Here is a 23186-nt window from a genome sequence, read left to right on the forward strand (position 1 = left end):
GAATGTTATTGTATTAACATCAACGTACTTTTGCAAAGGAGATATGTATATAAGTAGTTGAGTAATGCTGCATATAACTGATGTGATAATTTTATATGTTTTACGTATCATTTATTCTAATTTGTCTAAATTACCTCTAATTCAATATTTTCAATCATATTTAAACATATCAGCTTGTAGGAAGAATTTGTACATTAATATTATTCCTAGGTAGTTATAGAACTTAAGAATTTGTACATTAGTATTATTCCTAGGTAGTTATAGAACTTTCGTCAAAATTAGTATTATGGAGATGTTAGGAACAATATTTTATTGTGGGAAAAATTTGTAACTAATCGGTTATATCTTAATTGGGGTAGCTCGTGGGTCAATAAAGACAGGAAAGTGGTGCCTTGCTTATTCCTCAATTTTGGGTAAATGGTTTAGTGGTGGAAGGGTAGAGTTGTCTGCAACCAATAACATTCTTTATGCTTCAAACTTAATTTTTACATAATTTTCAAAATGAAAATATAAAATAATTTTGTAAATGAATTTCATTATTAATATTCAATAAATGATTTTAGTTTTTACTGTATTAAGCATCAATGCTTTGATTTTGTGTTGAAATCATATGACATGTAGAGTTAATTTTTAAAACTTCAATAATGTGAGAACTTAGAAGATTGTTGTTAAAAACAATTTATTGGCTGCAAACAATCTAACCTTTTAAGGAAAAAAGAGAGAGCATTTGCATTTACACATACGCATAGAGAAATACTTATATGAACTGCATCACTCTCCTCAATTTTAGCTATTGTAACCTGAGGTATTGTTTTCATCCCTGAGTTTTTAGTTAACTAAGTACTATAGTTTTGGTCTTTCTCGTTTAAAATTACCACTGTTTTATTAAGTCAAAGGATTAAAACAGTAGTAATTTAAAACAAGAAGGACCAAACGGTGGACAAAAAGAAGTTAAATGGAGCCATAGGGATGAAAAACTGAACTATCTCCTAGTTACCTGGACGCCGATTTTGTTGAGTTGTCCAAATGTCAGTAAGATAGGAGTTCTCAAAATTTGGGCTTTTCTCATGTCCACCAGGAGAGTCTTCATATAGGTTGTTGCCATTTGAAGTTTGAACCTATCAAAAACTCCTTTTTAAGTCGTATATTATATTACAAAATTATGCTTTTATCTTCAGTTGAAAAGTGCGTTATTCCATTTATCCTGTACTCGAACAAAGGCAGTGGCGGGTAATATTGTGGTGTGGATGTTATTCCATTTATCCTGTATTCTAACAGAGGCAGTGGCGGGCAATATTGTGGTTATGTCCACACCACAAAACCTCATACCTTTCTTTGCCCGTCTCTTAGACCACATCTATTCCACAAAACACCTCCACAGACTCAAACAAATCCACGCACAAACCATTACTAATGGCATTTTCTCCCATAACTTCATTCGCAACAAACTTGTCTCTTCCTACGCTTCTTGTCACCAAATGCAAGAAGCCCATCTCCTCTTCTCTCTCACTAACCATCAACCCACTTTCCTCTTCAACTCTCTCATCCGCGCCTACTCTTCTCTCCAACAATTCTCTCTTTCCCTCTCCATTTTTCGCCAAATGATCCTTTCTCGAAAACCCTTAGACACTTTCACCTTCCCTTCCATCCTCAAATCCTGCGCCGGATTATTAGCTTTAAAACTTGGTAAACAAGTCCATGGAATTGCTCTCGTCAATGGGTATCTCACGAATTTAGCTAACCCGAATGCATTGATAAACATGTACTCGAAGTGCGGTGATTTAGTTAGTGCATATAAAGTGTTCGATGGGATGCCTGAGAGAAATGAGATATCGTGGTCGGCAATGATGGCGGGGTTCGGAATGCATGGGAAATGTGATAAAGTGTTTGAATTGTTTGACAGAATGATGAATGAACAAATGGTGCCGGATGAAGTGACGTTTGTGACGGTGCTGACGGTGTGTAGCCATGGAGGGAAAGTGGAGAAGGGGAGGCAGTATTGGAAGATGATTAAGGAGGGAAGGTTTGGGGTGAGGCCAGTGTTGGAGCATTACACGTGTATGGTGGATATGTTGGGGAGGGTGGGGCTGGTAGAGGAAGCTGAGAAGTTGATAATGGGGATGCATGTGGAGGCGGATGAGGCATTGTGGCGGTCTTTGTTGGCGGCTTGCAGAATTCATGGGAAAGTGGAGGTTGCTCAGAGAGTAGTTCAAAAGATTCAAGGAGGTTGTCTATAGTGTCGTTACGAGTCTTTTGGATACCATAGGACAGTTATTTCATGGAGTAGACTAAGAAAAGGAAAGAAAAATCTCCTTTATTTGTTAGGCGGATTTGTACAAGTAAAAAGTTAGGCACATTTTCATAACTAAATGTAAAAGATAGGGAGTCTTTATGGATCAATTATTGGCATCATGGGGAAATTTAATTTGTTTGATTCCACGATCTTGAATGAGATAAACTTCTACTGAAATTTGAGTACACATCCCTTCAAGAAAACAAGATAATATACATGAAGGCCGAAGCTGAAGTCTAACCTGACACTCTAAAATATACATTTGACAAAAAGTTTAATCATTTTCATAAAGTTCCCGGGCCACAGGTTCTGGAACATAACCATACAATCTTAAATCGAAAGACAGAAGGTCCAGCATTGCATAAATATGTTCCGTCTCTTTATGGGACTTGTCACCAGCCACAAATTCATGAATGCTACTCCCAATCTCAATTGAACTAATCCCCGGTTTCTTCTGTATACCAAGACCCTTCATTGTCCGCCTAATCTTGCTTGCGCCATCCCACCTCCCAATTGCTGCATACATATTTGCAAGGAGCACATAATTGGAATCAACACCAGGATCCAAGTCAACAAGATACTTCATCAACCTCTCAGCTAACATAACATCTCCTCGACTTCTACATGCAGCCAACAATGAGCCAAAAACAACTTCATTTGGCTTCATGGGCATATTTTCTATGACATTCAATGCATCCTCCAATCTCCCTGCTCGACTATAAAGATCTACTAAGCATCCATAATGCTCGATCCCGGGAGAGATTCTATATGCTTTCTGCATAATATCAAAATACTGGAGTCCATTATCAATTAAACCAGCATGGCTACATGCAGTTAGTGCTCCTGTGAAACTGACTGCATCTGGCTTGAATCCTTCTTCCTGCATCAAATTAAAATGCTCCAAAGTTTCCTCTGCAAATCCATTAACAGCTAATCCCACAATGATTGAGTTCCAAGACACCAACGTTCGCTTCTGCATCCCCTGAAAAACTTGACGAGCAAACTCAATACACCCACATCTAGAATACACGTCGATCAACGAATTACTCACCCTGACATTGTCCTTAAAGTCTTGCTTTAGGAAAAAACAGTGCACCCACAAGCCTAAACCAAGAGTACCAATGTCAGCACACGCAGCAAGAACCGCAATAATGGCCACATAATCCAGCTCCACCCCAGACATCTGCATTTCTCGAAAGCACTCCAATGCTTCCTCAACATAACCTCTCTTAACAAGCCCATTAACCAATGCAGTCCACGATACTGTGTCTCTGACGGGCATTTCATCAAACAGCTTAACTGCACGCTCTATATCCCCATTCTTCATGTAACCGTCGATCATCGTATTCCAAGAAAACGAATTCCTCATTCCCATTCCATCGAAAACCATATTAGCCAAATCCATTCTACCGAATTTCGCATACATCTGGACAAGCGCCGTGCCAACTTTCACATTGTTTTTATCCAAGCCAAGTTTACAAACAAGTCCATGTATCAGAAAACCAAAAGATGAACTTTCTGATGGAAAATCAGCACAACCTGAAAGAAGGGACACAAAAGTGATGTGGTTGGGGCTGACCCCAGATAGTCTCATGCGAGAGAACTCTGAAGCAGCTTGGGGTAAGTGGCCGTTGCGGCAGTGACGAGATATAGAGGAGGTCCATTGAACTGTGGGGTTTATGTTGTTGTTGTTGGTTTGTTGGGAGATTTGTTGTGTTTTTGTTGTGAGAGTTTGATTAGGAGAAGTAAAATGGTTTGGGTTTTGGCGCAGAAGAAAGGGTTGAGAGTGAGCGGGAGAGTTCATTCTTCAAAATTGTTATCAAGGGGTTGCTTCAAAAAGCTTGAGAGTTGAGACTGAAATATGAAAATTAAATAAATAAAATGATATTTCCTTAATTTTGAAAATAATAAACTTTAGAAGTAATTTTGAATGCGTTTTGTAAAGTATATTTTTAAAGTTGCTTTCATATAACGATATGTTTGATAAATTGGATTCTTAAATTGTTGTAGTAATTTATTTCTCAAATATTTATAAAATTGATTTTCTTAAAAATTTAATAACCACTAAAAAGAATTTTATATTTAATAAAGTATTACCTAATCATTTGTTAAAAAAATTGAACTAGTCACGAATAGACAATCATTAGTGTGCATCAACATCACAATCAGTTCTATTAGGACCATAGACATCAAACTCTGATGAGTCGTTTAACTACAGAAGGTGGTAAAATGTTTTGTCGTCTTTTGCAGCAAAATGATGCATCACAATCCGATGATTCCACTAGCAATGCTAACACGCTTCAGTGGCAGTCGGCGACCACCACTACTAGCGTCAACTACAGCTACTGCCTACACCAATTTTTATAAAATAAATAAATAAATTATTTAATGAACTAAATTTTTATATAAATTCATGTTGTAAGAATAATATAGTCAAAATGAACTTGAAAAGTAATTTGATGTTTAAAAGCTATCCTTTTATGAATATGATTGTCAAATGTTTTTGAGAAGAAAGGGACCCTCACACACACTCACGTGCCACGGCAATCCCTTAATATTCTCCTGGCCTTTTGTTATTAATAAGTAATATCGATGATGTAATTTCCCATAAATAATTGAGGGTGCAGGTGATTTGTTTTGTTGTGAAGGTTATTACTGATGATGTTAGGTGTGGCTGCAACAGTTGGACTTGGACCACATGATAATAAAAACCACTGGAAAATGCTCAGGAACACTAATATTATACACAATCCCAGGTAAAGCTTTGAAGAAGATAAATAAAATTGTGAATACACATTCATTTTCAGCAATAAGATGTCACTGTAGATCTATCATGTTCAGCCCTTGTGCCATTGCCAATCGGAAACCAAACACTGTTCAACTTTGAGCTGTAATGCAAACTTGAAATTTGGAATTTCTAGAGTCACCATTTGACGTGATGAAATTTTGAAACTGAAATTCCTCCACTATAACTCCTTTTGCTGCAATAGTATTATAATAATCATATATGGTTATAATAATTAGTGATTATGCAAATCTTAATCAAGAAGGCCAATGAATTCCATACAAGAGATACATAATTGAAAACAATAGTGGAAGATAGCAATTTTACAACTGTTAATAAGCACCAACAAAAGGGAAAGGCCCTACATTGTTTAGTGCACCCTCATATCATAGTGTGTGCTTCAACATCTGATAATACGTAATGAATCTTTGTCACTTCCACTTCCTTCTATTGTATTTTTTTCTACAGCCACCAATCCAATCTTAAGCATAAGTGTTGTGCTCTTGTGGTTCAATGGACTCAGATTTTGTTTTGGAAACAATCAACCAGAGAATCAATCATATGAAGTCAATGAAACTATTTAAAATGACACTGATTCTTTTAGGGCAATGAAGAACACACAACATTAAAGTATAGTACACAAAATTTGAAATCGACATCTCTATTTATCTCCTGTTGAATTCAATAACCTATATGAAACACTTGATATAACAACCGCAAAGCATAAAACAAATCTTTTGACATGAATAAGATAGGCAAATAATTGTCGAAAGCCCTGCTTCATTTGCTGTTCTAGACTTACCTTTGATCATCGGCCGTCAGAAGAAGTGAAGGAGTCTGCAAACCCAGCAGGCCTTGCCGGTATACTTCCTTTGCTGTCCTCAAGGCTGGTATAGCTGATTTCTTTGCTTTCTGCTTCCTGCCAAACCTTCAACATCTGGGGAAGTGGTAGACTGTAATCAATTCCGGAGTAACAATCTGATTCATCAATGGTTGGTTTCCACTTCTCAACCAGTTGGGAGAGTACATTGACCACATGACCCATGTCAGGCCGATGGTATGGCTCCCTTGCAGTGCAATGTCCAGCCAGTTCAGCAATGATGGCAATGCTCTCCAAGGTTTCCTCATTTGCTTCAAGAGCTGGATCAATGGCAGCCATAAGTTTCTCTTTGCTTGATTTGATTCGCCAGAACCACTCTGCCAAGTATCGCCTTTCCTCGGAGCGTTCCTCATCAAGTGCTGTCAACCCAGTTAAAAGTTCCATCAAGACAACTCCGTAGCTGAACACATCTACTTTTGTTGTGATCTTCCCCATCACTGAAACCAATGGATATGATTTAGTAGGCTATACAGAACCACCAAATTAAGACTGTAAAAAAGAGTATATAGAAATTAGAAAAAAAAAAAAATCAGAGTTATCTAAACTTCTACGTCCCAAATATTCTATTTATTTTGTCTTTTAGAAAATTAATGCTTACAAACTTCAAGTATGATCCAAAATTAGGCCAAAAGGATGATAAATCAAAAAACACACTGCACAATCATAATTTGCTGAACTAATCATGTCATAATGTATACCTGAATTCTCCTTGGCATAACAATGAAAGTGCAAAACAAGTATGTTTATGCATTGTCAATTAACGAGACTTAATACCAGAAATGAACATATTAACAGCCACTTTTGCACAGTAACAATTTCTACCAGATATGTGGAGCAAAAATACTCCAGAGAAACAGGACACCATCACTCTCAGAGGAAGAACGATGACAACACAAATAAGAATAAACAATCTACTGTTAACTATAATTGTAATTCCTATCAACTTTAATATGTGGCAATGTAACTATTTTAGCTCTTCTTCAGCAAGCAGTGCATAGTTTTAGTATTTCTGTACCTGGTTGAGCAATAGGAAACAAAAGTTACAAACCACAATCTCTTGCATTATATTTCCAATTTGACAGAACAGTATAAACTAAAGGTTTTCCAATAATATATGTACCATCAAAATCAGACCCAATTTTCAACACAATGAAGTTTCAAGACAACGAGGTATCAGCAATTTCAGTACTGAAAACTATCAAAACACCAAAACAGGACTAGAAAAGCCACAACTTGTTACATGTCATTTTAGTCACAACCAAAGAAAAATCTGGGAAAATCACAGACCAAGATTATAACCAAAAAAAAAAAAAAATCCATTATGTGGAACATAATCTGAATCCATCACCAATGCCAACATACAAGACTAACAAGGGTTCTGAAGGAAGAGTTCTTACCAGCATATTCAGGTGCAAGGTATCCAAATGTCCCAGCAAGCCTAGTCACCACAGACTTCTCTCCATCTGGAGCAAGTTTCACCAATCCAAAATCTGAAACTTTTGCCCGAAAGTCATCATCCAAAAGAATGTTAGAAGATTTGAGATCTCGGTGAATAAATGTCTGGCGGGCAAGATTATGAAGATACTCCATTCCTCTAGCAACATCCAGTGCAATGGTAAGCCTCCTCATCCATGACAGAGGCTCCAATTTCAGGTCCTTCCAATGGAATAGATGTCTGCTTAGAGCACCATGAGGCATGTACTCATAGACTAGAAGCCTCTCGCTGCCTTCTATTGAATAACCCAAAAGAGATACCAAATGTCGGTGGCGGACCTTAGAAAGAACACCTATTTCAGCCTGAAATTCGTCCACAGCTTTACCCGTCATCACCCCAGCCTCCATTCTCTTGACTGCAATTTTTGTCCCATCTTCCAGTTCACCCTTATAAACAGTTCCAAATCCACCACGACCAACCTCATTTTCTTGCGCAAAATTCTTGGTCACCTTGCGAAGAACTTGAACAGAAATGACCAGATTCCCAGACTCAATCACATGTGAGTTCTCAGTTGCACCACTATTAGTACTCCCAGAACTAGTTGCAGTTTGGGCAGATAGGCTTCCCATCGTGCTATTTGAAACTGCAATCTTAACCAAATTTTCAGGGTCAGATGGGTCTCTAGGGTGAACCACAATGGAACTAGAAGCCTCCAAAGCCTTCTTCTTCTTCTTACAGCAATATATAGACAAAAGAATCCCCATGAGAACCAAAATCCCAACAGCAGCTATTCCGGCTACAATTAGTAGCTTCAATCTTTTGGAACTTTGAGGTTGTGAATGTACATAGATAGAAGAACTAGATGAGTTAGAGCTTGAGTGTGTAATTGGGGATGGTGGAGTGTTATCAGGCTTGGTTTCGGTTGATGGAGATTGTGCACTTTCGGGGGGCGGGCTACTAACAGGGGAGGGAGGCACATTACTATGGTTACTAGTGCCAACCAACAGAGGATTTCCCTCAATCACAAGCTTCACACCGTCATGAAATTCAGGCAATGGAGGCCCTACATTGTTATCACTTAAATCCAACACTCTCAAAGATTTCAATTCCGTAAAATTCTTAGGAATGGAACCATTTATTCTGTTCCTTCCAAGCCTAATTTCCATCAGTGAATCCAAATTTGCAATAGAAGGACTAAGAGTACCACTAAGATTATGTCTAGGCAAATTAATAATAGAAACCTTTGAATTAGGATTGCAAGTCAATCCCAACCATGGCCCTTCACATGGATCATTACCAGACCATTGAGAAACAAGATTTACAGGGTAATTCATATGGCCAAGAAAATCCAACAATGCATTCACATCTGCGGCACATGCCACACCAGGCTCAGATTGACAAAAGGAATTAGAATCATAAGAAACATTACCAGCCTTAAACTTTGGTATCGGACCCATAAGCAGATTATTGTTCAACACCAAGTTATCCAGCTTCATATTGGCCAAGCTCCCAGGTATTAACCCAACAAGTTGGTTTCTATTCAGATTTAGATCTTTCAACGAAGTTAGAGCTCCAATGTCCTCCGGGATGGTCCCCGTGAACTGGTTTCCATGAAGCCATAACTGTTCCAAAGAAACCATTTTGGCAACAACATCAATTGGACCAGTCATGCCACCATCAGCTTGATCATTTAACCACAAAATCTGCATCAAAGACTGACCAAAATTCGCCGGAATTTCACCAGATAAGCTATTGTAAGACAATTTCAGGGCCATTAGAGATGGCAATGTGCCTAAATATTCAGGCACTGGCCCAACCAAATTGCACTGTATGAAAGAAAGGTTTGTCAACTGAACTGAATTTGCCAAACTATCAGGAATAGACCAACCGATGCTCTTGTTCAAAGGATTATAATCCAAAGCCAAGACACGTAGACTACTAAGTCCATAAAAAAAATCAGATGAAATTGTATCAAATTCATTGAAATCTAAGTAAGCAAACTCCAGTTCTGACAAGCCACTAAAGGTGGGCAATTTACCATTAAACTTGTTTCGTTGGAGGCCTATATTGTAGAGTTTTGAGAGCTGGTTAAAGTTTTGAGGCAGAGAGCCTTTGAGACCAAGATTTTGGACTTGAATTTGAGTAACTCTTCCATTAGAACAAAACACATGAGGCCATGAAGGAGGGCCACAAGGATCATCCCCATCAGCTGGCCATTTCAAGAGCTCTGGATTATCCAAACCATTCTTGAAATCATTCAGAATTTTCAAGTCATTGGGGTCAGTAACACTATAACCCACAGCAAAAAAATACAAAACAAGAACAATGTAGAGGCTTGTATACCACCCCATGGCAAATCTTAACTAAACCCGCATGGATCTTACATAAGCAAAAAGAAGAAAATGTGTAAAACCCAGATAGGATTTAAGTTTTGGAAGTTTGGGAAGAAGACAGGTAAACTGAGACAGACTGTCAATATTTATTATCTCACTTATCTGTTTCTTATATGACAAGATTTCACACTCAAACCCTAAAAAGAAGGGTGGTTGCTGCCATAACTGCCTGTGCTTCTCTCATAACACTGTCACTGCTACACTTGTCACTTTAATTATGTGGGTTTAAAGTGGAGTGTTAATTGACTGTAATGGCCTTGAATTTGGTGGCAGCACCTGAAAGTTACAGAGACATGGTGGTGAAATAGGGAGGGTGACAAGTGGTATTTAGGTTTGGATAGATTCAAAGTAATTGATAAATAGAGGTGGGGTGGCCCCTCAAGTAGATTTTGGGGACTGATGGCGGCTTCTAATTGAAGCAAAGTAGCGCTAATTTCGGTTTTGGTTCTTAGTCTGTCGGTTGACATTCTATTGGTATTCAAATGAATTTGTAAAATGGTATCATCATATCATAGTATTGGTGCGGTACGGTGCGGCAAAATATAATTAATTCCTTTTAATTATTCTGTATTTTTATTAAAGATTAATTTCTAATCCACTGATTAATTTCCTCTTCTCCGCAACTGTCTTGTATCGCAGTCGTGAAATACAAAAAAGTGATGTGAGACTGAGAGTGAAGGAAGCATGAATTTTTTATTGAGTTGGCAAAATGTTAACCCAACAATTTCAGCTTGTTCCATTAAGTGTTGCTGGTTTAATTGCGGCTACTTATGCATAACTACAAGATTAATGCTTTTTTTATTATTTTATACAAACCAATGTAATATACATATATCATTAATATTATGTCAATGCCACTGTGGCTGTCACTGTCACTTATCCCAAAATATGGGAAATACACAGTTATTCAAGATAGTGACGATACTGTAAATCGCACCGTATTGGTAAAACAATATATAAATAACATATAGTTATTACCTTAGTGAATATCTATTGTAGTTATCGTTGACTAAGTAATAAACAAAAAGCAAAGCACAATTAAATTATATGTTGTTAGAAATGCTTAAACAAATTTCTAAAATCAAATTAAAATTGACTACTTTCATAGTGTTTCTTAGCTCAATGACAAACACCTTTTTACATTTTCTAATCTAGGCTCAACATCGTTATAACCCATACTCTCTTTATTTTCTTTTTGACAACTTTTTTAAAATTCATATAGAAAATGATCAATTTAGTCCCTCAACTTCACTTTTTTCAATTTGGTCCTAAAAGTAACATTCGTCCCTACCCCTGAACAGCAATGCAAAACCAAATTGATCAAATAATGACAAACATAAATTTATCCTTCGAATTCCCAGTTTTATTTGTCCGCTAAATACCTTTCTTAAAGGAGCCATACCTACTTATACCTACTTATACCTATATTCAGCGTGTTTAATTAAACAATTCTTTGAGAAGATTAGCCTTTGCAATTAAAAATTAAAAAAAGAAAGCGTTTGGGTCCCATTTGTTTAAACAAGTATGACTAGGTGTACAGCCGAGCCGACCGAGTATCTCGGTACTCGAGCTCGGCTCGTGATGAACAGTAGTGACCTCGAGCTCGAGCCGAGCTTAGTTGAGCTTCAATATTCGTGTTCGGGCTCTAGCTCGCCGTATAAAGTTCACTAGAGCTCGAGCCTAATCGAGCTCAGTACTAAAATACTGTATTTTTTTCTTTCTTCTTTTCACCTATCACCTTATCTTTTTTTTTTCTCTCTCTCTCTCTTTCTCCCCTCCTCTTCTCTTTTTGCCTTATTCTCTTCTCTTTTCTTACTTCTTCAGATCTTCTCCTTTGTCTTTTTTTTTTTTTTTTTTCCCCCATCCTCTCTCTTTCTTCTTCTGCTCCTTCAGATTTTCTCCTTCATATTTTTCTTTCACATTCTAAGCTTGAATGGAACCGAGGATGAAGGAAGGTGAAAGAGAAGATGAATAAGTTGGATTTTTGAAGCCAGAAAAAATCCCAAATGGGTTTTGAGTTTTTGTTTGAGCTTGGAATAGGTTTATCGTTTTTGTCTGTGAATGGGTCATGGGTGTTGTATGTAATTTTGACAACTTAAAAATAAAACTTTTGAAATCTTGCAGATTGGCCCCCAAAGCTAGTTTAAGCTCGCGAGCTACTCGGCTCGTGTATCGTCCCTAAGTATGACATTGAAATATAAAAAGATATATCAATTTTTGTTTAAAACTATATAAAATATACTTTGTGGTATATAATATTCCAACACTTTAGTTTTGGCATCCTAAGCGACTTGGGAGGTTTCAGAGTATTTATAAGAGGGTGTTTGGTTTAGAGAATGTTGAATTACTGGATAGTTAAATTACCTTGAAGATTACTAAGAATCTTTAGGAAAATATATTTGGTTAATTGGTGGGTATGTTATATTAATATATTTGGTTGGGAGGAATAAATTTGTGAGTATGTTATTTAAATTACTGAATTGTCCTCTAATTAAATATTATTATTATATTATTTTTTAATATTGATTATTATTTGGATTATATAACCCCCCTCCATTTAAAAACTTAGCAAAAACAACCCCATAATAAAAGTTTGGAAAATCAACAAAGCACCCCCACCAACCCAGCCACTGCCGACTGCTGGCAACCACTGCAGGCCGTCGGCAATCGACAACCTAATGACGCATGGAAGGCGGGAAATGGCCTCTGTGCGCCGTATAGCCATTTCCGACCAGAGATCTGGCCAAAAATGACCAGACGTGACAGATTTGGTCATCGACGACCAGATCAATGGCCGCTAACGGCCACAAACGTGGCTGTTGACGACTAGATCGATGATGGATCTAGCCTTTGACGGCGAGATTAGATTTAGCCGTCAAAGGCCAGATTTGGCCATTTTCGGCCTTCCATGCGTCGTTCCGGCTGCGGCGATGGTTGCCGCCGACAGGTGAGTGGGGGTGGTGGCTTGGGTGGGCTGCAATTTGTTTTGAATTCAAGTGTAATTTTGTCCAAAAAGTTAATTAATTGGGGTGAAATAGTAAAAGCCATATTCATGTAAATAAATTTAAAAATAAAGGCATTATTGTCCTAAAAATTTATTAATAAGAGATATAATTGTAATAAAAAAAAGATTACACTGGTAATCTTAGAATACCTAAGAAAATGGAGATAATCAGATTACCTCTAATATTACAAATAGTAATTACTATTGGTATTTGAAGATTACTGAAATCTTATATTACTTAACAATCAAACGTGGTAATCAAGTAATATAAGATGACATAACTTTAGTAATCTCATATTACCTCCAACCAAACGCCCCCTAAGAGTAAACGATTTTTTCCCACCCAAGGTTTACCTTATTGACTCTACCCAAAAAGTTTCAAAATAACACTTTACCAGTCACACTTAATATTTTGTTACTATCTAAGGTCAATTCCGATGGCGAAAATTCTCTTTGTCACTACTATTTGAACCTTAGGTCTTCTCTCTAGAAAACCTCTCATACTCCCATCAATACTAAATAATTTTAAAAGTATTAAGTTGAATATGGAAAGACCCATCCCAAACTTGAGCCGTTTGTGGTCCTTGTATTAAGCAACGGATGGTATGAGCAAAGACCGAAAGGCGAAAGTGATTATATAAATAAAGACGTAGAATACAAGCCTCCCTTACGAACTAATTAATTCACATCCCATCTCAACATCTGTTTAGACAAATTCACATGGCTTGAGGCTGAAGAAGGTCCATTTTAAAAGGTATAGGAGCATGAAGCGGGCCAATGACTGAAAAAAGCAGCACCCCCTTTTGGCTGCAAGGTAATGACAACACTAAGTTTTTTACTACAAAAGCTTTAATTTGTCTAAACAATTGAGGACCAAGAGCGAGAAAAGTAGCAACTACTTCAACTTCTTATAGGATAATAACCCCTGAGATTTGTGGGCAACTGCCTTCAGTAGTCTGGAACCACACCTTTGGAATCACTAACAGTAGTATAACTAACTATACCTCCATTAACTTCATTAAATACTACTTAGCAGTGGGACAATCTTAACTGAATCTTATGCCTTCTTCACCAACGCAAATACATATACAACAAACCTCAATAATATTATACAATTATTCCCTAATCAGATTCTTAAGAAACTATAATGTGGTTCTAAATGCAATGTGGGATACATTTCATAAGATACGGTGACAGAATCGATTGCCAGCCGCACCCATATGATACTTTGTTATATTGAATTTAGCCTAATCCTATACCTTCTTCCCTACTCAGATTCTTAAGAACTATATGTGATTGTAAATGCAAAGGTTTACATATCATAAAAAATTGTTGAAGAATTGATCATTTAGCAAATATGCAAAAGTAATTGGTTGATATTATATCTGAAATGCTTTAACAAATATTCATGATAGAGATACTTTGTACTATTGAATTCAGCCTAATCCTATACCTTCTTTCCTCAAGTCTTCAGTCTCTGCTTTGACAGAATCATTGTCACCGGCTGCACTTTTCCTGCAAGCGGGAAATTATATATGGCATGATTTTGAGCAAGAAAATAAAGTTCAGCTCATATTATGACTTAGTGGGTAGGACATTTGATACTTTTGGGAACATTATTTTTTAGAACTTTACAGGACATCAGGCAATTGCAGCAAAACAAGCTATAACCCTAAACCTTAAACCCTAAACCCCTGCAAACCTGAATTGAAGAATGGACTTATAATAAGTGCACCACATAATAGTGTTAATCACTAAGAAGTCTAAACTCAATGTGTTCAGCAAATGACAACTTCCGCATGACAGACCTTTTTATTAGCAAAAGACTCATTTGAGAGAAAGGATCCTAAATATTGATGTTGAACATTCATACATAACTAAACCTTCATATGCATCAAATAGAGGGAATTGCATTTTGGTTGACATCCTAATTTCTAATTTCAGGTGAAAAGAAGAAATAATTCAAACATTGGTCTCTACATCATCCATTAACCATTATAACAATAAATTATGCAAATTGATGGAAAGAAAAAAGGAAGAAAACATAAACCCTTAAACATTATCAAAAGCATACAAGCATGCACCTTTTACTCTGTCCTTTTATCTTTTGACCATGTCAAAACATAACTTTCTCAAAGTACCATACTACAATTACTATAATACATCATTATTACAAAAACTTAACTATAGTGCTAACCTTTTCAGAAGTGGCATGATGCTGGGTGTGTTATGAACATTTGATCTTTTTCCTAGTGATTGCCACCCAATTTTTAGAACTCTCAATCTCTGCTTAACATCCCTCATAGTGCAAAAAAGATAAGTTAGTCTTGTATCGTGTAGAATTATGGCAAAATTCTGTAACTATCAACCATCCTGGTGGAAACAGGCTGAAGTAGGTTGCATTGATGAAATTCAGATTTATTTCCAGTCTGATATCAATTGTTGATTATTCTATTCCATGAAAGGAGGAAACAAGGAGGATTATGCACCTTTGATTAATCACAGGGTCGTGGTGAATTCTTTCTACCAAAACCTGATAATTGTAAAGAAAACTTCAGTATGCTCCTTTTACTCCAACAGCAGCTTTCATCCATTACATAATTCTCACTCCTTTTTCTTTTCCCTTTTAGGAATGATTCTTCACACTCCTTTTCCTTTTCAGCCGAATAATATTCTTATTGAACAAGTCCTTGAACTTTTGATGCGTGAAACCAGGAAAATATAGAGAATTCTTGTGTATTTCTTGATATTATTGATGAACAAATTACATCTATGTATACTTGTTACACTACCCTATAACTGTAAACACAATAAACTAATTTCCTATTTTACAGATTTATTCCTATTTAGCCTTGTACAACTCAACACTCCCCCTCAAGCTGGAGTATATAAATCATATGCACCAAGCTTGCTACAAATAAAACCAATACGAGGACCGTTGAGAGATTTAGTGAGAATATCTGCTAGCTGGTCGTTTGAGATGACATGACTAGTGGTACTACAATCGGACAAAATTTTCTCTCAAATAAAATGACAATCAATTTCTATATATTTAGTCCTTTCGTGAAACACCAGAAGTATGACAGTTTGAGTTTCGCTAGAAAACGGTCACCGGAAGGTACATAGTTTAAGATTTCTGATTTCCTAGCTCTGGTACCATGTGAAACCAGGAAAATAGAGAGAATTCTTGTGTATTTCTTGATATTATTGATGAACAAATTACATCTATATATTCTACACTACTTAATAATTGTAAACACAATAAACTACAACACACTAATTTCCTATTTTACAGATTCATTCCTATTTTTATTATTCATTCCTATTTAGCCTTGTACAACTCAACATGATGCATCAACAAAAGTATCCAGTGATTTCACAATTTCTGAAGGCTTCTTCCAGTACAGAAAATCACACAGCACCTTAACTCTTAATGATGTTTAAGAATATAATGGAGAATAATTTCATATTTATCGGGATGATGCAGACATCCGACAGCCCTACAAAAATCATAGGAATAATAATACCAGTTTAAAGGTTTCTCCTTGAAACCTAACAGCAAAAACCATGTGTAAAAGCTCTTTGAACAAGAATGACATGAACTTCTGTGTTCATTTAGATCAACAGATACACTAATACCTAAATGTTGCTCGATCTTTAAGTCAAATATATGAATTGAGTACTTAGTAACAATGAATATAAAACACCATCAATTAGTATTTCTTACATATACAAAGTATATGAGATGATGAATGTAATCACAATATCAATTNAAAACAAGCTATAACCCTAAACCTTAAACCCTAAACCCCTGCAAACCTGAATTGAAGAATGGACTTATAATAAGTGCACCACATAATAGTGTTAATCACTAAGAAGTCTAAACTCAATGTGTTCAGCAAATGACAACTTCCGCATGACAGACCTTTTTATTAGCAAAAGACTCATTTGAGAGAAAGGATCCTAAATATTGATGCTGAACATTCATACATAAATAAACCTTCATATGCATCAAATAGAGAGAATTGCATTTTGGTTGACATCCTAATTTCTAATGACAGGTGAAAAGAAGAAATAATTCAAACATTGGTCTCTACATCATCCATTAACCATTATAACAATAAATTATGCAAATTAATGGAAAGAAAAAAGGAAGAAAACATAAACCCTTAAACATTATCAAAAGCATACAAGCATGCACCTTTTACTCTGTCCTTTTATCTTTTGACCATGTCAAAACATAACTTTCTCAAAGTACCATACTACAATTACTATAATACATCATTATTACAAAAACTTAACTATAGTGCTAACCTTTTCAGAAGTGGCATGATGCTGGGTGTGTTATGAACATTTGATCTTTTTCCTAGTGATTGCCACCCAATTTTTAGAACTCTCAATCTCTGCTTAACATCCCTCATAGTGCAAAAAAGATAAGTTAGTCTTGTATCGTGTAGAATTATGGCAAAATTCTGTAACTATCAACCATCCTGGTGGAAACAGGCTGAAGTAGGTTGCATTGATGAAATTCAGATTTATTTCCAGTCTGATATCAATTGTTGATTATTCTATTCCATGAAAGGAGGAAACAAGGAGGATTATGCACCTTTGATTAATCACAGGGTCGTGGTGAATTCTTTCTACCAAAACCTGATAATTGTAAAGAAAACTTCAGTATGCTCCTTTTACTCCAACAGTAGCTTTCATCCATTACATAATTCTCACTCCTTTTTCTTTTCCCTTTTAGGAATGATTCTTCACACTCCTTTTCCTTTTCAGCCGAATAATATTCTTATTGAACAAGTCCTTGAACTTTTGATGCGTGAAACCAGGAAAATATAGAGAATTCTTGTGTATTTCTTGATATTATTGATGAACAAATTACATCTATGTATACTTGTTACACTACCCTATAACTGTAAACACAATAAACTAATTTCCTATTTTACAGATTTATTCCTATTTAGCCTTGTACAACTCAACACTCCCCCTCAAGCTGGAGTATATAAATCATATGCACCAAGCTTGCTACAAATAAAACCAATACGAGGACCGTTGAGAGATTTAGTGAGAATATCTGCTAGCTGGTCGTTTGAGATGACATGACTAGTGGTACTACAATCGGACAAAATTTTCTCTCAAATAAAATGACAATCAATTTCTATATATTTAGTCCTTTCGTGAAACACCAGAAGTATGACAGTTTGAGTTTCGCTAGAAAACGGTCACCGGAAGGTACATAGTTTAAGATTTCTGATTTCCTAGCTCTGGTACCATGTGAAACCAGGAAAATAGAGAGAATTCTTGTGTATTTCTTGATATTATTGATGAACAAATTACATCTATATATTCTACACTACTTAATAATTGTAAACACAATAAACTACAACACACTAATTTCCTATTTTACAGATTCATTCCTATTTTTATTATTCATTCCTATTTAGCCTTGTACAACTCAACATGATGCATCAACAAAAGTATCCAGTGATTTCACAATTTCTGAAGGCTTCTTCCAGTACAGAAAATCACACAGCACCTTAACTCTTAATGATGTTTAAGAATATAATGGAGAATAATTTCATATTTATCGGGATGATGCAGACATCCGACAGCCCTACAAAAATCATAGGAATAATAATACCAGTTTAAAGGTTTCTCCTTGAAACCTAACAGCAAAAACCATGTGTAAAAGCTCTTTGAACAAGAATGACATGAACTTCTGTGTTCATTTAGATCAACAGATACACTAATACCTAAATGTTGCTCGATCTTTAAGTCAAATATATGAATTGAGTACTTAGTAACAATGAATATAAAACACCATCAATTAGTATTTCTTACATATACAAAGTATATGAGATGATGAATGTAATCACAATATCAATTGAACCCATACCAAGTATCTAATAGAACAATTTCAGGTAATTTTCTATGTCACAACTCAAAAGATCATGTATATTCAAATGATTCAACTCTTTGAACCAAATTTAGCTTGCTGGATAGATCATTATCTAAAATGTTATTGCTTTTCTAGTACTATCTGTCATGTGATCAGTGGCAGTATCACTTGCATAGGAATAATACTATATATATATACAAGGTGAAGAATGCCAGAGAATTTCAATTAACCATGCCTACAACTTAAAAAATGGAAAAATTCAAGAAAAATTTCCATCTCAACTGATCTTATATATTTGACTGGTTGAACTTTTAAATGCTCAGGCAAGATTCTAAATTACTTGAATAATTGTAGCACTAATCTTACTTATAAAATATAATGTTTATAAAAATAAACTAAAGGCTTTTGAAAATAAAACAAGAGAAAAAGACTAATGATATTTTTCTTTTCATTTGCATCCCTTATCTATACTGATCTCTAAACCCTAAAAACATAAGGAAAACAAATCATAAAAGGAGGAAAAATAATTTCTACTTATAACGATAATCTTACTAACACAAGGTAAACTAAATAAAATAAGATTTGTAAAGTTAACTATGTAAGAAAAGCAAATGATGTAAGATTTCTCCAAAATAAAAAAGGATTCCTGATCTCTTAATGAATTTGTCCAACATCATCCTCCAACTTTGAGTTTTTCTAACAACTTCTACAAAAGTAAGAAACCAAAGCAGTAAAGTAACATTCCATATTAATTTTCACATTAACTCACTTTTCTTTTGTAATGAAGATTAACCTATTCTTCAACATTAAATTACAAACTTCCAACAAGCTCTGCAGAAATTTCCTCCAAATCAAGTTCCCTTCAAATATGGTATGACATCATTTTGGTACCGTTTAACGGATTCAATAACTTTTAAAGAAAAAGCTTCATCCTCAGGGTAACATGCAACAGGATCAGGCAATAGAGGAAGTGGAAGGTCAAGCACACCTTCAAGTGTTGCATGAAGACAATAGGCTGAGTAAGTAACTTGATATCCACCTTCTTGGACAATTAGGAGGCGACCACTGCTGTGCCTGTCTGCCAGGTTATGGATTATCCTTCCAATCTCTCGATAACCATCCATTGTCAAGCATTGCCTTCCATTTGGATCAAACTACAGAACAAGGAGTGTTACTCTTTAAGAAATTACAACTTTGATCAACACTAAAGGTACATTTGTAATCAATTAATAACAAGATGTCTAATATCTATCAGAGGTGAGCTAATTGCATTCACTGATAAAAATTTCGAACTAGTAGTCATGTTAAGGCATGTCGAGTAGATTGTAAGATATATTGAGGGGCTTATATTAATTTTTTTTGAAATTGGATGATGGCTATTCCACGGCATTTGCAGTAGATTATCATTTCTTTCCTAAAATACAATAATATGTAATTCAATATCAAACCTAATTCCTTATCATTAATTAAAAATCACTTAACTATGCTGATTTCTTAAAAGTATTAGCACATTAAACAATTTTACCTGGAAGACTTTATTTGTTGGGACAATTAAAATATTGACAATTCTCATCAAAGAAGAGCTATTTGAGTATGGATCCTTAATGAACATTTGCAACATGCAAACAAAAGAATTCAAAGAATTCTTTGAATTATAAAAAATTTAAATGTTGCACAGAAACTTTCATTAGTCATATGAGAACTCTGTCATATGGTTCTAAACATTGCTTTAGACAGCAGTTTTAACAAATATGATGCCCATCCTATCTGGATGCATTAATTAAACAATTCTTGAGAAGTAGGATTGATACAGTGAAGATGCATAAGTAAATAAATATATATTTTGTTAAATTGTTGCATAATACTTAGGTCTAACTTACCCCAGGTCAATTACATTAAATATCTTGATCTGAAATGATTACAATTTATCCCCATTCTATCCAGATGCATTAATAAAGATTTGTATCCCACCATTCAATGTGTCAGATATTTTATATGTATCTGTGCATAAAATATCTGAAGTTAAAAGAAAAAAATTGCTATATTTAAGAGGAATAGCATATAAACAGGAACCATCCAGGAAGTATCAGAGAATCATCCAAATTATAATATGTGCAAGTGGCTTCAAATCTACCTAAATCGTAATATTCAAAACCCATCTTATTCATGTAAAACCAACTCCTTAGTCTCAATTCACTGGCATTCAAACTTATATTATGATATTTAACACTTCATTGCATTTCACTCAACTCTCAAATAGAGAGAGAGGGGAAAAAAAAAAGAAAGAGGATAACCCAATTTTCATTCGACTCTCTTGCAAATATATTGACAAATAGGTGCAAAAATGAATTTAAAGGGTGCGTCACAGCCATTTTAATAATGTACACGGAGGCTAAGCAAAGGTAATTTAGTATGTTTGGCTGCTCTTCAATACTCCCTAGCACATGTGAGATATCATCTTTCCTATGTTGACATGCTGCTGCTTTATAATTTCAGGTTCTTCTTTCAAAAGTTTGTCATTATTGACCTCCATGTATCATTCTTAAGTCATTTCAAGGGATAGATACAGTTAGCCAGTCACAACTAGAACAACGAAGTCTAATTTTAGTAAACAAACACAATTCAACCTCAAAATCTCAAAATACACTAAAAATAAAGTCAAAAGTTTAAGTGATGAACAAAAGAAACTTACAGCACTTGAATCCTGGCCAGCAACCAAAACTATCATATCGGGCACAAACTTCTGAATAGCCGGGGTAATCAACTTGGTCATGGCATATACGTATCCCTTGTTCCCCGTCCCATTCGGTAAAGGTATATTTAAATTATAGCCAAACCCCTCACCTTCACCAAGCTCATCAATAGATCCATTCTGTGGATGAGAAGGACCCCAAGAGCCATGATTCATATGAAGGGAGATTGTAAGAACTTTATTAGATTGATAGAACCCCTCAGCAGTCCCATTGCCATAATGAACATCAATGTCTATAACGACCACCTTTGCACACCCAGAATCTAAAGCCAACTGAACTGCTAAACCAGCATTATTGAGAAAGCAATATCCATCAGCTTGAGTAGGCTGAGCATGGTGCCCAGGCGGCCTCACCAGTGCATACGCAATTTTTCCATGCCTATCAAGGATATGCTTCATTGCTGATAATGTAGTACCAGCTGCAAGAAGGGCGGCATCCCATGAGCCAGGCTTCAAGAAAGTTCCAGAACACACCATCTTCCCACCAGCTTTATCCGCCTCAATTAGTTCATCTATGTACTCTGGAAAATCATACCCAGTTACCATATCAGAACACCCTTTATTGTAAAACAATCAAATATTCGCAATCTCTTTTTTGCTGTGCTTAAAATGATTGCCAAGAAACAATTAGAAAAAACCAAAAGAGAGAGAGGGGGGGTGGGGTGGTGTGGGGGTGTTGCCTCTAATTCCTAGCCCATTAAATCATTACAAATTTGCAACTTTTTCCTAAAGATAAAAAACATGACCCTTCCCTTTGTGCTGGGTGGTTGAATATAGCCTTTAAAAAACCAAACAATATTACTCAGGGTCACTTAATTATACTTCTTAAATCTAACAAAAAGAACAGGGTTGATTGAGTAAAAGAGGAACCTGGGGCGTGAAAGGAGAGCAATTCAGAAGAGAGAGCAGGTCGTCCGGAGTGCCAAGAGATGTAGGGAGATATGGGGCCTCTTCGGAGAATGGAGAGCATGTTCCTGACTCTGTCCAAGTTCTCAGGATGTTTTTCTAAAACGTCAAGAAAACCAGGGTCCATTCCAGTGTCGAAGACGCCTTTTCCAGTGTCGTGGCTCATCATTCCGTCGTGCCAAAATACATTGATGCATTTTGATGAGGCAGAAGCAGAGGCAGCCATTGTTAGGGTAAATTTCACGGGAAACGGATGTCACCCCCCAGAGACGGTACCACATGAAACACTCGATTTGTTATAATTGACTGCCTTTCAGAAAAGGGGAACTATGTTTGAGGGGAAACTAATTGTTTCGACACTAAGGTTCGGTCTAGAATCTAGATACCGGGCTTCCACGAGATTCTGATAGTGACATTGTCAGGCACTATCATCTTTTTAAACTGGGACTATTATTCCTTACCTCCCATAAGGTTTCATAAATTCTTAGTTACATTCCTGTGTTGTGGTATAAGAAACCATTACGATCTACCTTCACACTGGAATAAAAATTGTCACTTACCTCTCCTCACCTCCTTTTTTTCTAACGGTCAACTGTTAAGTCAAGGGAAATACTTATAATTATAAGGTTTTTTACACAAAAATGGAATCAAAAAATAATTTAAAAATGCTGAAAAATTAAAAAAAATATGGAAAATAAAAAGTAAAATAATATGAAAAATTGAAACAAAAATTTTCAAAAAATCGAAACAAAAAAAATCTGAAATTTGGAAAATCTGAAAAATTATAAAATATAATAATATAAAAATTGAAATACAAAATCTAAAAATTGAAAAAT

At 35.7% G+C, this 23186-nt stretch overlaps 4 protein-coding genes across 6 annotated transcripts; 1 reads left to right on the top strand and 3 right to left on the bottom strand.

The window, feature by feature from the left end:
* Positions 1 to 1197: 1197 nt before the first annotated feature.
* Positions 1198 to 2437, top strand: LOC116118598 (putative pentatricopeptide repeat-containing protein At3g23330). Its single transcript, XM_031404584.1, has one exon. The coding sequence runs from the start codon at positions 1248 to 1250 to the stop codon at positions 2235 to 2237; it is 990 nt and encodes a 329-aa protein (XP_031260444.1). The 5' UTR covers positions 1198 to 1247; the 3' UTR covers positions 2238 to 2437.
* Positions 2344 to 4048, bottom strand: LOC116118599 (pentatricopeptide repeat-containing protein At1g05750, chloroplastic-like). The gene has a single exon (XM_031404586.1). It carries the CDS (start codon positions 3885 to 3887, stop codon positions 2568 to 2570), a length of 1320 nt encoding a protein of 439 aa, XP_031260446.1. The 5' UTR covers positions 3888 to 4048; the 3' UTR covers positions 2344 to 2567.
* Positions 4049 to 5146: 1098 nt separating this feature from the next.
* On the bottom strand, positions 5147 to 9950 carry LOC116118572 (receptor-like kinase TMK3). 2 transcript variants are annotated; one of them, XM_031404557.1, is made up of 3 exons: positions 7356 to 9949; positions 5881 to 6395; positions 5147 to 5274 (listed from the first exon to the last, which is right to left on the bottom strand). In XM_031404557.1, the coding sequence occupies exons 1-2, from the start codon at positions 9742 to 9744 to the stop codon at positions 5887 to 5889; spliced, it is 2898 nt and encodes a 965-aa protein (XP_031260417.1). In that variant the 5' UTR covers positions 9745 to 9949; the 3' UTR covers positions 5147 to 5274; positions 5881 to 5886. The 2 variants fall into 2 exon arrangements, with proteins under 2 accessions (XP_031260417.1, XP_031260418.1); XM_031404558.1 differs by lacking the exon at positions 5147 to 5274 and having other exon boundaries at positions 6326 to 6447; positions 7356 to 9950.
* A 4230-nt stretch (positions 9951 to 14180) lies between these two features.
* On the bottom strand, positions 14181 to 22854 carry LOC116118570 (histone deacetylase 8-like). 2 transcript variants are annotated; one of them, XM_031404556.1, is made up of 4 exons: positions 22315 to 22854; positions 21385 to 21965; positions 19681 to 19846; positions 14181 to 14305 (listed from the first exon to the last, which is right to left on the bottom strand). In XM_031404556.1, the coding sequence occupies exons 1-4, from the start codon at positions 22574 to 22576 to the stop codon at positions 14253 to 14255; spliced, it is 1062 nt and encodes a 353-aa protein (XP_031260416.1). In that variant the 5' UTR covers positions 22577 to 22854; the 3' UTR covers positions 14181 to 14252. The 2 variants fall into 2 exon arrangements, with proteins under 2 accessions (XP_031260416.1, XP_031260415.1); XM_031404555.1 differs by lacking the exon at positions 14181 to 14305 and having other exon boundaries at positions 19314 to 19846; positions 22315 to 22852.
* Between the last annotated feature and the right edge of the window lie 332 nt (positions 22855 to 23186).

Source organism: Pistacia vera, unplaced genomic scaffold (genome assembly GCF_008641045.1).
Source record: "Pistacia vera cultivar Batoury unplaced genomic scaffold, PisVer_v2 Contig849, whole genome shotgun sequence".
In the NCBI taxonomy this organism is placed as follows: Eukaryota; Viridiplantae; Streptophyta; class Magnoliopsida; order Sapindales; family Anacardiaceae; genus Pistacia; species Pistacia vera.